This window comes from Neofelis nebulosa, chromosome 9 (genome assembly GCF_028018385.1).
Source record: "Neofelis nebulosa isolate mNeoNeb1 chromosome 9, mNeoNeb1.pri, whole genome shotgun sequence".
NCBI classification, from domain to species: domain Eukaryota; kingdom Metazoa; phylum Chordata; class Mammalia; order Carnivora; family Felidae; genus Neofelis; species Neofelis nebulosa.
The window spans coordinates 54,719,059-54,734,146 of NC_080790.1; the positions used below are offsets into that span (position 1 = coordinate 54,719,059).

At 42.4% G+C, this 15,088-nt stretch overlaps 1 protein-coding gene across 1 annotated transcript in view; it reads right to left on the reverse strand.

The window, feature by feature from the left end:
- Nucleotides 1-254: 254 nt before the first annotated feature.
- ARHGAP25 (Rho GTPase activating protein 25) overlaps nt 255-15,088 on the reverse strand; it is a 91,196-nt gene continuing 76,362 nt past the window's right edge. Inside the window, exons 6-10 of the mRNA XM_058686391.1 lie at nt 10,744-10,817; nt 9,114-9,235; nt 8,088-8,284; nt 5,002-5,534; nt 255-2,212 (exon numbers count right to left, since the gene is read on the reverse strand). Of these exons, the coding sequence (XP_058542374.1) occupies nt 2,005-2,212; nt 5,002-5,534; nt 8,088-8,284; nt 9,114-9,235; nt 10,744-10,817 (1,134 nt within the window). The 3' untranslated portion in view covers nt 255-2,004. The remainder of the gene's footprint in view (nt 2,213-5,001; nt 5,535-8,087; nt 8,285-9,113; nt 9,236-10,743; nt 10,818-15,088) is intronic.

Sequence of the window (15,088 nt, forward strand, 5' to 3'; positions counted from 1 at the left end):
AAGTTCCTGTAATATGGACCTGCAAGCAAACAGTCTTCAGGTCCTCCTCTTTGCACCTTCAAACAAATGTTCCCTTTAGAATTATGAAGCCAACTGCTTCCTTGCTCAGCTGTGTTTCAACACCTAAAGAGTCTGGGTGAGGAATCCATGGGAGAAAATGGGCACTATGGCAGAATTGTAGACTCTCATCGGTGTAAATGAGGTGTTCAATAAGTGTCTCCCTGCTTGCCACTCTAATTAAAAAACAAGTAAACCCCAGGAAATCAAACATTTTATTGCTTTACTTAATGATGTTCCAAATCAACCCCCTCCCACACCCCGATCTTTCATTAGCAGGTCTCTAAAACAAACATGCCAGGTCTTGTCCCTGCCTTCCATCAGTCTGGTGACTGGTGGCAGGAGAAACAGGACCTGAGTAGCAGGACTGAGCAACACTGACGTCACTGTTTGTACCACTAGGTCTGTAGCTAATGTGTCATGGCCACAGGCAGGGGTGGGGCAGGGGGAAACAACCAGAGCGAAGAGAACAAAGAGAAGAGGAGGAAAGGTGAGAAAACAAAAGGAGAAAAAGAAATAATTGAGGAGACACACGCTGGGAAGACTAAACTCTCACCGCAGTAACCATGGATTTCAGACCTCTGATGAAGTCATGTGGTTTCAAGAGTCAAGTCAATGTATGACAGCAATGGGGATGACGTATGTGAAACGAGAACAGGTAACACCTGCTGGGAAATCTGGCCAGTGGCCCCCAAAGCTGAAAGCACATTTGTTCTTACCCTTATTCAATGTCTGTCCTGTATATGTTTTATGATTTACACGATATAGCAATGTGGCAGTACATGATATAATTTATAAGTAAAGAAATATATGGGGGGGTGTCTGCTCAAATATTTTCTACTCATGGAGTACATAGTCAAAAGAGCTTGGAGACCACTTAATCAGGATAATGACAAAAATTTTTAAAGCCTCCACTATCCTTCCTAGCGAGGCTTGGGGCCTCACCCAGGCCCTCTGCCAGGCTGGCTTCACTCTAGGAGGAAAAATCTGCCAGGAAGGCTCCTCTCCTAGCTACTTTCTAGTGCCTCTTATCCCTAACAAGAGTGAAATCACTGGCATTTTGGTGAAACAGAAAAAATATTATTGGGACTACTACTATCTAAAACCCCCAGCCAGCCTCTGAGGAAGTCACATCGTGGTGAGAAGGCCTCTTTCACAGGCCGACCATACACAACTGTGGCCATGGAAAGGCAATGTAATCCAGCCCATGTCCTGCTCACCAAGCCTTGCGCCTGGAGAGGGGTGTGTCTGCTTCAAGGAAGGGGCACCTTTCACTAAGGCTCACAAAGGTGTTTGGAAGGATTACCAATAGCCCTGCTCTCATAAATACACATTTATTGCTTGTTTTGTCTTAGTCTAATAATAATTTTGAGTTTCCAGTCCCTGGAAAGTGTGCATCATGGAGGGGGTGGCAGAATGGGGCTCCAGTCAACAGGTGCAGCTCCCCAAAATACAGCTCACCACAGGTGAATACAAGAAAGCTAAATATCATTTTCTGCCCCTATGTCTCAGGGACACCATGAAGCCATCTGACTGGATGAATTGTTCCACAAAGAAGAAAAGAAAAAGAACTAACGCCTCAGTCCACCTTCGGTTGGGGCCAACATGTTGCCTAGGTCCTTGGCACATGGCCTCAAATGTCTCCACTGGACATAGTCACCCAACCATGGAAGGTTCCATCTCACTCAGCCTGAGACCACGGTGGAATAATGTAATCCTTTTGAATACAGCCACAGGGGGCCATAGATGTCCCCACATGTCCCTGCTCACCCTCATCTTCCTACAAATTCCATTGATTTATTTTACTGGGAAATGTGGTGTTTCCCCCCAAAATGTCTTCTTCTCCCTCATAGGGAGTAATTTTGCTTCTCAGTCATCAGGTAGCGCTGAGAAAGGGAGCGTGTCAGGTGGGCCTCTGTGGGCTGTCTCCATGTTTTCCTGGGACCCTCAAGCATCGGCCTTGGGCTCTTTCATTGATTTGACAAATTCCTTGACTTCTTCTTCCAGGGCCTTGTTCCTCCTCTCAACATCCTCCCGGGAGCGCTCCACATTGCGGAGGCTGATTTCCAAGGCCGCGAATTTCTTCTTCTCCTTCTCCAGTTCTTCATTGAGCCTCACCACCTTGGCCCAGACATCGTAATTTTCCTTCTCAAGGCTGCAAGGAAGAAAATAGCAGAATGAAAGAACAGGGTAGGACCTCTAGACTGTCCCTTCACCCTTGCTCACAACACCCTCTGTCCATTTTCCTTTCTACATCACAAGACCTATAGCCAACCTGAACCTCTTATTAATGTTCCACCCACCCCCACACACGCAGACTTCTCAGTAAGCCTGAATTCCCAGGGCATGTCTGAACCTCTCTTTTGTCATTTTAGTACCATCTTGTGACATCTCTTGTGTTGTTCCTTCTCATGTCATTCTATGTTTTGTATCCTCCAGCAGATAATAAAGTCTTTGAAAGAAGGAACCACCTCTAACATATGTATATTTTCACCTCCACAGCACCTTGCACATGTCCTGCTCAACAGAAATGTTAATTGACTGCTGAGGCCCCGTATTCCAGATTCCCAACACCTTTGCACACATGAGGACCTGCTCATCCTGCTTCCATGGAGAGTACCAGCTCCATCTCTTATCAAGACCCCCTAGGGGTGGAGGTTTGGAGAAGTGTGGGGAACTGCCGTTTGGAAGCAGAGGTCCTGACAGCCCCACCCCCACTTCTGAATCTGCTCCAGGTGAAAAATCTGTTGGGTTCCCGAATTCCCAGAATTTTCACTGTTACTGGTCCAAATCTTAGTCTAGTCCCAGGTGCTCCCTGCTCTGCAGGCTATGCTGAATTAACTCCTAGGAATGAGAGTACAATGCCATTTTTAAGCCCAAAGAGGAAATTTCAGGACTGTGGGGAGATTGTGTGGCTGGAAGTTTGCTTCAGAATTCCATTCTATGAGATGCTGCCTCCCTGCCCACCTGCCTCCAAATGGCATATTTTGTATGGAAAATTGAGCTCTCATTTGAGCCCAGCCTGGCTTCTATCTTCAGGGGCTTTGGCCCCTTCTGCATGTAACAGCCCATCTTTGGAGCCTTGCCTACCCCTGCCTATCTCTTCCTACAGATAATCTAGTCTCATTCCTTCTGGCCCTCTCATTACAAATCTAGTTTTCTTATCAGAGTTTACTCTTGCTTCCATCTTGCTTTGGGAGAAATCTCAATTGAGAGAATACTGCCAGATTTTGACCACTGATTCCAGTGGAGAGGTAGAATCTGAGCGGGCTCAGGAGCCCGACTAATTCAGGTTCAAATACCTGATTACACCAAATACTGATGATTAGTTGTGTGACCCTGAGGAATCTTTTAATACTTCCTGAGCCCCTATTTCTTCTATAAAATGGGGATATTACCTATTTTGCAGGATTTCTGTGGGGATTACATGAAAATGTGTATCTGGGGCACAAAGTTCAGAGCAGGCACTATGGACTGTTAACTCTCTCTCTGTTGAAAATGGAGGACCCTTCTGATGGGTGAATTCAGAGAACTTGGTTCCATTCAGAAGGAGCAGCCCTTCCATGGCAGCTGGGTCTTTCCCTACCTTGTCAGTGACATTCAGGTCAGAGTGCAGTGGGAAACTTCTCTGGGGCTGCTTCCCTCAGAGTCAAGATGGCACATGAGTATTGTAGCCCTACAGATGATTGACTTCAGGATCTTAGACAAAGGATCTCCATTTTGCTTTTAGACGGGCACCCCTCTATGTAGGGAACAAAGAATGAGGGCTCACAAAAGTCTTCCTGTCATGTACCTGAGTCTCAATGGACTGAAAAGTGGTCATGATTGGGAAAACCCTACTAGTTCATATTTCATTGTCATGATTAATGTTAATATGGATTAAGCCGGATTGAGCTTTCCTCTCATGAAAAGTTAGTGGTGTGAAAAAGATTTCAAGAAAGTAGTTTAGCTACCCAAGAGAGCAAATTGTGTCCAGACATCTTAGGGATGTGCATGAAAATTGTGGCATGAGCTGCCTCACTGGCCTTCCATTCACCCCTGCAGCCTATACTCCGTAGGAAGCCAGTGATTCAGTGAAGCTTTAGTCAGGTAGATCTTCCTAGAAACTCTGCTCCACACAGGCTTTAAGGGGGCTGGAAAGGCCTCCTGCACTTGTCTGCCCTCTCTCCTCTCAGTCACCCCCTGCTTCTCCAGCTCACCACGGCTCTTCCTGTGCATTAACATGCCAGACCTGCTCCCTTCCATGGACTCTGCACCTTTGCTTCTCCCTGCCTGGCCTGATCTTCCCCAGTATGTGGACCTGACTCATTCCCTCTTCTCTTTAGCCCTTTGCTCTCATGCCACCTTCTCAGTGAAGCCTTCCTGACCACATTATTTAACATAGGAACCCCCTTCTTGAACCCTTCCCCAACTCCTGCCCTGCTTTATTTTTCTCCATTGCATGTTCCATCCTCTGACATAGCATATATTTTAATTATGCTATGCCTTCCTATAGAAGGAAAATTCTATAAGCACAGACAAAACTTTTGTTTGTTTTGTTCAGTGCTGTTTCCCAACAGCCAAGATAGTGTCTGGCACACTATAGGTGCTCAATAAATATTTTCAGAATGGATGTATTACATTAAGATGAACAAAATTTAAAGTTCCTCTTCATTCATTACAGCATGCCGATCCTTAAGGAACAACTATTTGGAAATGGTTGCTTAAGCCTTGTAAGCTACATACTTAACTTCTCATGAATTTAACCTAAATAGAGTTTTCACTAATTTGGTCATCTCATTACTCCCTTTACCCCTTCCCGTAATTAAGCCCAATTGCTGTAGATTAGTGTGTTCTCTAAGCTCAAGCTTTCTAGCATCATTTCTTAGCAGATGAGAACAGTCCCTGTTACTGCTGAAGATGGAGGCCGGGTGGCTGCTCAGGACCCCTCTGCATGTGACTTACTTTTTGATCTGTTCCTCATACATTTGCTTCTGTGTTTCTATTTCCTTTTGCAGTTCCTGGACCACCCTCTGCAAGGATTCAAGTTCCTCTTCTCCAGAGTTCTTTTTTCCAGGTCCGGTTTCAGAGTTTGGGCTGGCAAGAGTTTCTCTCTTGGAGTCACAAGCATGGGAAGAGACCGCAGCTGCCCCATCCCCAGGGGCCCCAGGCAGGGAAGGGATGTTATCATAGGTGGAAGTCCGCTGGGAGTCAGAAAAGTGGGGCATACCTTGAGACATTGTTCTCCGGTGCCCTTCCCCTGCCTCTACCCCTGAAGAGGGCGACCAGAACTCATTCTTAAAGATCTCTACTTTGTTGCTGTTGGCACCTTGAAACGTCGATGTCAAGAAGCATTTCCGATTAGGGAGCGTCTGAGTCCTTTTTCTCGACTGCAGCTTCCAATCTCCTAGCTTTTCCTTGGGGGCTTTACTGCTCTCTTCCAAATACCCATCACTCGGCTGTTGTCCAGTGGGGCTTCCTACGTCTGAGTCGCTGGTCTAGAAAAAAATGGCCATGGATGTCATGTGGGTTTTTCCCATATGTATCATGTTCCCAAGATAAGGAGTAGTGACTTGGCTGCACACCCGTGAAACTCTTAATTAGAAGACCATCTCTTAATTCATCACGTTAGTTAGATGTGCATGATCTGTGTGGTGTTTCTTTAAGAAGATATTGCACTTAAGAGGAATTCATGCTCTCAAATCAATGGTTTATTAGTGGTTAAGAGAGTCTCAAACTAGGATTCTTTCATAGCTTTAGGATGAGGAGATCTTGCTAGCTAGAACTCAAAATCCAAAAGGCATAAAATGCAAGTCTGATAAATTCAACCCACATGGGTTTCCATGACCCCCTAAATTAAAAAAATAAACAAAGAAATTGCATATAAAATCAAAAAAGAAATGACAAACTAGCAAAAATATTTGCAATACATATCACAGACAACAAGCTACTCTCTCTGATATATAAAGTTCCTAAAACTCGAAAAGAAAAAGACCAGCAACCAACAAAAATCTAGACAAAGGACAAGATCGGACAGTTCACAGAGAAAAAGAAAAATGCAACAAGCCTTTACACATAAGAAAATATGTTCAGTTTCTGCCATTATCAAAGAAACCCAAATCAAAATTAAAACTACTGAATATCAGTTTACACCTCTCAGATAGGACACGTCCCCAAATTTGAAAACACATTCTGCTAGTGAAACTGTAGGGAAACAGGTTCTTTCGTGCATTGCTAGTGGAAGTACAAAATGGCACAACCTCTATTTAACAATTTTAATAAAAATTACACAATAATCTACTTACCCTCTGATTCAGCAATCCCAATTCTGGGAATTTATCCTAGAAATACATCTCCTGAGTATAAAATGAAGTATGGTCAATATTATTCATTGCAGCCTTGTTTGTTGTACAAAGGAATGAAAACAAGTTGGTCAAATGAGAAACCTGTCGATGTATTGACATAAAAGGGTCTCCAGGATATACTCTAAAGTAGAAAAATGCAAGACATGAGCAGCGTGTGTGTATGTGTGTGTGCATGTGTGTGTAGAGAGAGAGCAAGAGATCTTACATTTGTATAAAAAAAAAAGAAGTAAATAATTTACATTCATATCTGCTTGTATTGGCATAAAGGAACACTGGAAGGGTAAGTACGAAACTAATGAAGGTGGGGAAGGATGGGGTAGATGGAGATAGCAGAGGGAGCAAGCTTTCTCAATCTATATCTTTTTCTCTTTCTTATTTTTTTTAACCATGTGTATATATATTTTGAAATTAACTTTAAAACAAAAAAAAGATAAGGAAAAAGAAAAAGAATGAGCCCTAAAATCAGAAAATCAAGACTCAAGCTCTCCTTCTAATCCCTCTAGCTAATCACCAGCTTTTGCAACCCCACCTGGAGTCAGAATCACCTGCGCCTCAAGGTGAGAACCAGAGCTAAATCCCATTCTTCAACATCCTAGTGCTGCTACCTTGGGCCAGCTGGTCAACCTCCTTGAGACTCAGCTCCTGAATGATAAAATGTGGATGATAAATCCTGCCCTACAAAGTTATGGTGAGAACCCCAGAGGTGACCTATTTATGTTTGTCATCACAGTGGCTGCTCATAGCTACCCACAATATTATAATAAATAGCAGAAACCTGTCATATGAGCCTGACAATGACTACTCTCAAGGACTGCTAGTAGGACTTCATTATAGGAATGATGAGCATTTCTAAATATTAATTTCATTTGAGAGTGTTAGTAAAATGCACTGTGTATAGACATCACCTAAGAAAAATCAGTACCACTATCTACCTTTTTTCCCAATACTTTCTTAATTATCCTTAGGATTAATAGTACTGCAGGCAACTGACATTACCAAGTCAGTCAGAAATTTTAAATTCATTTCTTGGCCACACATAAAGAACCAAGCTGTTACATCAAGTTCATGGTTTTTTTAAAAGTATTTGTCTCCATCAATATATGAAAATATTTGAGCTTTGTAACTAGTCTACATTTCAGAGGCTGAAGAGTTTTTTGACATTGGGAACGTGAGCCCCAACACTTCAGTACAAATGAGGGGGTTGACATTGCTGAGACAGCTTATCAGGGAATGAGAAATATTACACGAACACATCACATACTCTGAGAAAGAAATCACGTTTCATGGGTTAGCAGGAAACCAGTTCTCTCTGGACTTTCACCCGGAGTTTTCAACAACTCTTGCTAAAACACTTACAATGTGATATATAATTTCCCCTATTGAAATTCCCTGGACTGTGCTTGGAATGGCTTCCCTTTCTGAGTGGACTTTACTGAGGACTCCCATTGCTCAGCCATTAGGAGATTGGCACACATGCCACTAATCCCACCTCCAGGATGCCAACAGAGACTAGATTTGAAAGAGGCCAGACTTTCAAGACGTATTCAAATGGGGATCTACCATCTGTGCCCATTGTCACAGCATCATCAAAAACTCCCCCATATTGCCACACTAGACAAGCTCTTACATAGAACGACTTGGGCTAAAGGAAGAGTCAGGTGCAAAAAGAAGGCTCTCCGCACTTACCGTGTTACTAAAGCTGTCTGTCCTAGACATCGTGGGGTCTTCAGTGGCATCCCAGCCCACAGAACTTCGAGCCACTGGAGCTTTCTTGGGGTCATTTTTTTGAGCAGGGGGTGACAGGGGTGTATCCTTGGACTTGGGAAACAGAACTTCATGGTCTCTGATCATCATGGTCATCACTCTTTGGATTTGAGGAGTCCCTGAAAGAAAGAAGAAAGAGATCTGTAGAGTTGTACCATGGCAGGAGGCAGACATTCCTAAGGGTCTCCATCATGGGATGTCTCTAAACTTGGCTCTAAAACCACAGAGTCCGAAAAAAACGTCATTTTGCTCCTCATGGGACACTTCTGAATTGCTTGAGGTAGAAGATTGTGGTGGAAGAGAAGAGATAGAAGAAGGATACAGGAGTGGGTAAAAGAGGGTTATTTTCAGCCTGGATGGTCCTTTAGTCAGTCTTTGATCAGAAAATAGGCAGTATAATAGTAGAGAAAATGAAGACATCTTTCTCCCCTCATGTGGTCCTCAACATGACATCTGATTTCTTATTGCACACATAATAAATATGTGCTAGGAGTACTGCCTTCCCAAATGCATGGTAGACAGCAATACTCTATGCCAGGACTTTTGCTCACTTAACCAAGACGAAGCCACAAGTGTGGCCTTTTTGTGAATTCTTACAAGTGGCCTTTTTGTGAATTGTCTTATAAAATCAAACTTGCTTTCTCCACTTTCTTGCAAATTCGCTTTCTCTGGCTAAGGCTATTTAAAAGTAGTTAAAGACTAAGAAACACTAGCTGTTTTTGTGCTAGCCTATTGTACTGTGTGACCATTGGGTAAATTTTGAATCTCTCTGCTCTGCTGTGATCTGGAAAATGGACATAATTCCTGCCCTGCTCCTTTCACAGGGCTATTTCACAATTTGGGCAAGTTAGTCAACAGAAAATGTTTGGCAATTTGCAGAGCACTTCGGTAGCTGTGTAATTGTCGTTACTTCCTCTGCACTCGACTTCCCCACAGGACCAGTCTTACCTCTCATGATCACAGCAGGGTCTTCAACCTTTGACCTGATGAGATTCACACCAATCACAGTAGCCAGGTTATCCACGCTCATTTTATTAACACCACAGTTCAACTGGATTTCATGTAGGAACCTGTGGGCAACCAGGAAATCCCATAGTAGGAAACAGGAAGTTGCCAGAAGGAAGCACTTCCAGCTATCAATGAGATCTCAGAGATGGATCTCATCTCCTTCCTTCTAGTCTCAGGAAGGGGACCAGTCTGGTCTGCTCTGCCCACATGAGTTTAGCTTCACCTTGAAAGACTCAAGATCAAGGTAGAAGAGAAGCCAAGAGGGGCCTGTCCAGCTTCTGGTGGTGGCATTGGGGCTGGGGATGGGGTGTTGGCAGGAGGCAGGGTCCAATGCAGGGAGCTAAAAGGAAACTAGAAGGACTCAAATGGGTATCTGACTATCCCTAGTCCCAATTTCCTAGGCTTATCTCCCAGGTTCTCAGTATCCATCCCACCCAAGTTTCCAGAGAAGAAAACTTTCTCATGAGGAGATAGATGTCACAGAGGGGAATGAAGAAGTGACTCTTGCTTCATCCTCTGATTATAGCACCAAGCATCTCAAATTCTCAGTGGGTGCTCAATAACTAGCAATGAATTTTTACTATAATTCTACCCATTGGAGACATGAAGCTCTCCTCAGATTCACTATATTAAAAAAAAAAAAAACTGAAAACATCAGCAAAGGAATTTCTACTCTCTCTAAAAACCATTTTTAAATGAATAGGCTGAAGCAACATAGAATTCCAAATACATAGAAATTATCAAATAAATGGTGGTGTTTTCAAATGAGGAAACATTATGAAATACTACAGACTCATTTATAATCCTACTTTAGGACAGGCAGAAATGTTCACAATATAATATTAAGCCCAAAACAGCAAGACACAAATATGTACAAGAAATCGTTCCCCTATATTTATATTGATGTATGTAAAGATCTATCATAGAAAGAAAAACGTCCAGAAGGAAACATGCCCAAATAATAATAGTGATCTTTGCTGAGTGAGGAAAAGGCATTATGTTTATTTCTTATTTACAGTATGTTGTATTTTCCTTTTGCAAAGCATGCATCACTTTTATAATCTAGAAACTACAACAAAAATTTTTTTAAATAAAAGCAAATTTCAGCTCTGTCTGGCAAGAAGACCCAGATTCCCAGCTCAGACAGACCTGGGTCCATCTACACACTACATGTTGCCGCAGAGAAGGCACGCAGGTCCTCAGAAAGGGAAATAAGAAGGGTGGCCAGGAATGAATCTAGGGCACTAAGTTATGGTCCAGCGTCAGGAAGATGGAAGATCATTCTAGAAACATTCATAAGGATTCTGGGTTTTAATACATGTCCCAGGACTCCAGGTAGCACTTGGGCAGGCCTGGAAGAGGAACATGTTCACTTCATGTGCCAATCAGATTTTCAGCGGATCTTTTAAATTATCTTGTGGACATAGGGAACAAACTCAGTGCTATGTGAATACAGTTGACCTTCCCAAAGTCTGGACCAGAAGCTCTGAGTTCACAGGAACACTCTTTCCTCCTCTAACCAGGTGCTTCTTTCTGATATGGCTGGAAACTGATACCAGGGGACTCTTACCTGCATATGTAGCTCAGGAGGTTATAGTTGTCTCGAGGAAGGATGGACAGCTGCTTCACCAGCTCCTGCTGAGCCTGGGAAGAGATTTTGAACACCCTAAATGAGCCTGCTCACTTGCCAGCAATGAGACTCTGGAACATAGGGAACATAACTGATGTATCTGTGCAGAAAGCAACACTTTGGTACTCACTCCTGTTCCCATAGTTTTGTGTGTTTTTTAAAAGCTTTTTATGTCCAAATAATTATAAATTCACAGGAAGTTGCAAAAATAGTATGGAGAAGCTCACAGGTTTTTATACAGCACATTTCTTTATTTGTCTCTCATCATGCCCTCTTCCCCAACTCAGAACTACTCTAAGGCAAGGACGATTTGACAGCTCATACTCACAGTAATTGTTTGCTTAGCGAATGCTTAAGATAATAACACTCCAGTGAAGCACTGGATCACATCCAAATACCCCAAGTCACTTTAAAAGTAGTGAGAGAAGAAGGAAGCTTCAGAGAAGGATTTTAAGCATTATGGCCTTGCTGAGATCTGCGGGGACACAGGACAAGCTGACCAATCGTGGGAAAGGCAGGTAATGTTGGAATGTTCTACCTCCATGACGACCATGAATGTTAGAGAAGAAATTCATGTGCCAGGGAGAGGAAGGACAGAGAGCTTTCTTAGTTCTTTTCACCAGCAGCTGCCTGTAGGGTCTGTAGTCACTGTCAGTAACATCGCGATTGTAAAAGTGTGCCAGTTAACATGAGACACGCAGGCTCCCTCAAACCTGAGCAGCTCCTCCTGGAGAAAACGCACCCTATGGCCTGTCAGCCTGCATGTAGTGACTTGGTGCACACCCTCTGTATCTAGAATGCCTGCTTCATATTAGGATTCCCTCTTCCAGCTTAATGAGTGAATTCTTTGTAAAGGTTGCTATAGATTCATTGCTCTCAACTACCACTCCTGCCACATTTTCACCAATCAGGGAGGCTGTGGTCTCTCTGCCCTGCCCAGATGTGCGTTACCACAGATCAGAAACTCAAGCATGTTGAGGGGTGCCTGGGTGGCTCAGTCAGTTAAGCATCTTACTTCAGCTCAGGTCATGATCTCAGTTTGTGGGTTCAAGACCCAACAGCTCAGAGCCTGGAGCCTTCTTCGGATTCTGTATCTCCGTCTCTCTCTGCTTCTCCCCTGCTCACGCTCTGTCTCTCTCTCTCTCTCTCTCTCTCTCAAAAATAAATAAACATAAAAAAATTAAAAAAAAAGAAACCCAAATATTTTGAGATGGAGAAAAGTTGGGAGAAGCAGGTCTAAAGCGAATAAGTTCAGGGGTGGGAGTCTTATTGTCAGATCTGCATCCGCATACCTCTTTGCTTTTCCTGGAGCTATGGGGTGAGAGATTGCCTGAAACAATGATGCTTTTTAGCCAACTTTTAAACCTCATTCTATAAAATGTTATTAATTTCACAAGGGTGAGCTGATATACCTATATTAATTAAGACTTCGCATGTCCTCATCTCACTCTCTCCCCCAAAAATTTATAAATCATGCACAAAATCATTCAGTTACTTATTTTATTTTATTTATTTTTTTAATGTTTATTTTTGAGAGAAAGAGAGACCGAGTGCAAGTGGGAGAAGGGGAGAGAGAGAGGGAGACACAGAATCGCAAGCAGGATCCAGGCTCTGAGCTGTCAGCAAAGAGCCCAACGAGAGGTTTGAACTCACAAACCGTGAGATCATAACTTGAGTCAAAGTTGGACGCTTAACCAACTGAGCCACCCAGGTGCCCCTGGTTATTAATTTTAAAGTGGCTTGAGGTGTTTGATTATAGTCCCATTCTTTTTTTTTTTTTTAAGTTGATTTATTTATTTTGAGAGAGAGAGAAAGCACACAAGCAGGGGAGGGGCAGAGAGAGAGAAGGAGAGAATCCAAAGCAGGCTCCACACTGTCTGCACGGAGCCTGAGGCAGGCCTCAAACTCACGAACCGTGACGTCATGACTTGAGCCAAAACCAAGAGTCGGACGCTTAACCAGCTGAGCCACCCAGGTGCCCCATTATAGTCCCTTTCTTTTTATTTTATTTTATTTTATTTTATTTTATTTTATTTTATTTTATTTTATTTTTTAACTTTGTAATTTAACTTTATTTTTTATTTTTTTAAATTTACATCCAAATTAGTATATAGTGAAGCAATGATTTCAGTAGATTCCTTAATGCCCCTTACCCTTTTAGCCCACCCCCCCTCCCACAACCCCTCCAGCAACCCTCAGTTTCTTCTTCATATTTATGAGTCTCTTTTGTTTTGTTCCCCTCCCTGTTTTTATATTATTTTTGTTTCCCTTCCCTTATGTTCATCTGTTTTGTCTCTTAAAGTCCTCATATGAGTGAAGTCATATGATTTTTGTCTTTCTCTGACTAATTTCACTTAGCATAATACCCTCCAGTTCCATCCACGTAGTTGCAAATGGCAAGATTTCATTCTTTTTGATTGCCGAGTAATACTCCATTGTATATATATATACCACATTTTCTTTCTCCATTTATCCATCGATGGACATTGGGCTCTTTCCATACTTTGGCTATTGTTGATAGTGCTGCTGTAAACATGGGGGTGCATGTGTCCCTTCGAAACAGCACACCTGTATCCCATGGATAAATACCTAGTAGTGCAATTGCTGTGTTGTAGGGTAGTTCTATTTTTAGTTTTTTGAGAAACCTCCATACTGTTTTCCAGAGTGGCTGCACCAGCTTGCATTCCCACAAACAATGCAAAACAGATCCTCTTTCTCCGCATCCTCGCCAACATCTGTTGTTGCCTGAGTTGTTAATGTTAGCCATTCTGACAGGTGTCAGGTGGTATCTCATTGTGGTTTTGATTTGTATTTCCCATTATAGTCCCTTTCTTTGTTAGATCGTTACATCCCAGGAAGGCTGTCACCCTGATTGGCTTCATTTGCCTTTTGTTGCTGAGGAAGACCTGTATGAGATCATGCAACCTCATTTTTGTGCAGGCAAATAGCTACAATAGCTACAGCATAATTAGCTGCATCATTATTCTTCCCTTCCTTTCCTAACGTTGAAATATAAAACCGCCGTTTTTCTTGTGCTGAGATCTACTTAAATCATGAGGCTCCTCACTCTTAGGAGAGAAGTTCTCATAGCTATGTTTTCTACCAGGTCTAGGGCACTCCATTGCTTAAAATAATAATAGTAATAGTAATAATAATAATTATTATATATATATATATATATATATATATATATATATATATTTCTGGGAGTATATTATATAATAAATGCTAAAATAGAGAATAAGCCTCTCCTTAAACTGATACTTTAAAAATATCACTCACCTATCTCCTATCCCTTGTCCTCAAAACAATGCTAAGTATTGCAGATGCTATTATGAAATTTGTCTAAGCTTGTGCTATCCAACACAACAGCTATTTGGCACATGTGACTATTTAAATAATAAAATAAAATAAAATTAGGAATTGTTTCTTTAGTTGAACTAGTCGCATTTCAAGTGCCCAATAGCGATGTGTGGCTAGTGGTTACCATATTGATCACTGTAGCTATGTACCAGTTCCACCATTATAGAACGTTCTGTTGGTCTAAGGAAATAAACTGAGTCTCACAGAAAGTGCTTAATTTGTGTAATGGCAAAATCAAAGTTAAATCCATGTCTTCACTGTAGGCTTTTCTGTGCAACACTTTGGCAGAGAGAGCTTTAAACATGGTGGCGCTAGGGGTGCCTGAGTGGCTCAGTCAGGTAAGTGTCCAACTTCAGCTCAGGTCATGATCTCGTGATTCATGGGTTTGAGCGCCACGTTGGGCTCTGTGCAGACAGCTCAGAGCCTGGAGCCTATTTTGAATTCTGTCTCCCTCTCTCTGCCCCTCCCCTGTTTGCACTCTGTCTCTCTCTGTCTCGAAAATAAGTAAACATTAAAAAAAAATTTTAAACATAGGAGTGCTAAAAGCGAACCTCCCAGAAGTGGGGAGTTAGACCCCAATTATCAGCAGTATAACACAAACATATTCGTGGGGCATTTGGTTTTGCAAATCCTGGTTAAAAACCAGGAAGGTTTTATTGTTGTTAGATGGGTTTTCCTGGTGGCTTTTGTTGGTCGGTTAATTTGTTTAATTAACATGACTCTAGTGTGGTGATTGTTGACTTTAAGACCTTTCAGGAAACAAATTACTTGGGAACACAAATCCTGCAGGCAAACTTGTGAACTCTAACAAGCATGATGCTGCAGACACTGACCACACCCCCTTAAGCAGCTGCAGCTGAAAAGAACAAAGAAAAGTTCCTTGTCCTTCCTTTCTCTGGTGTCTGCATTCCTTGTATGCCCA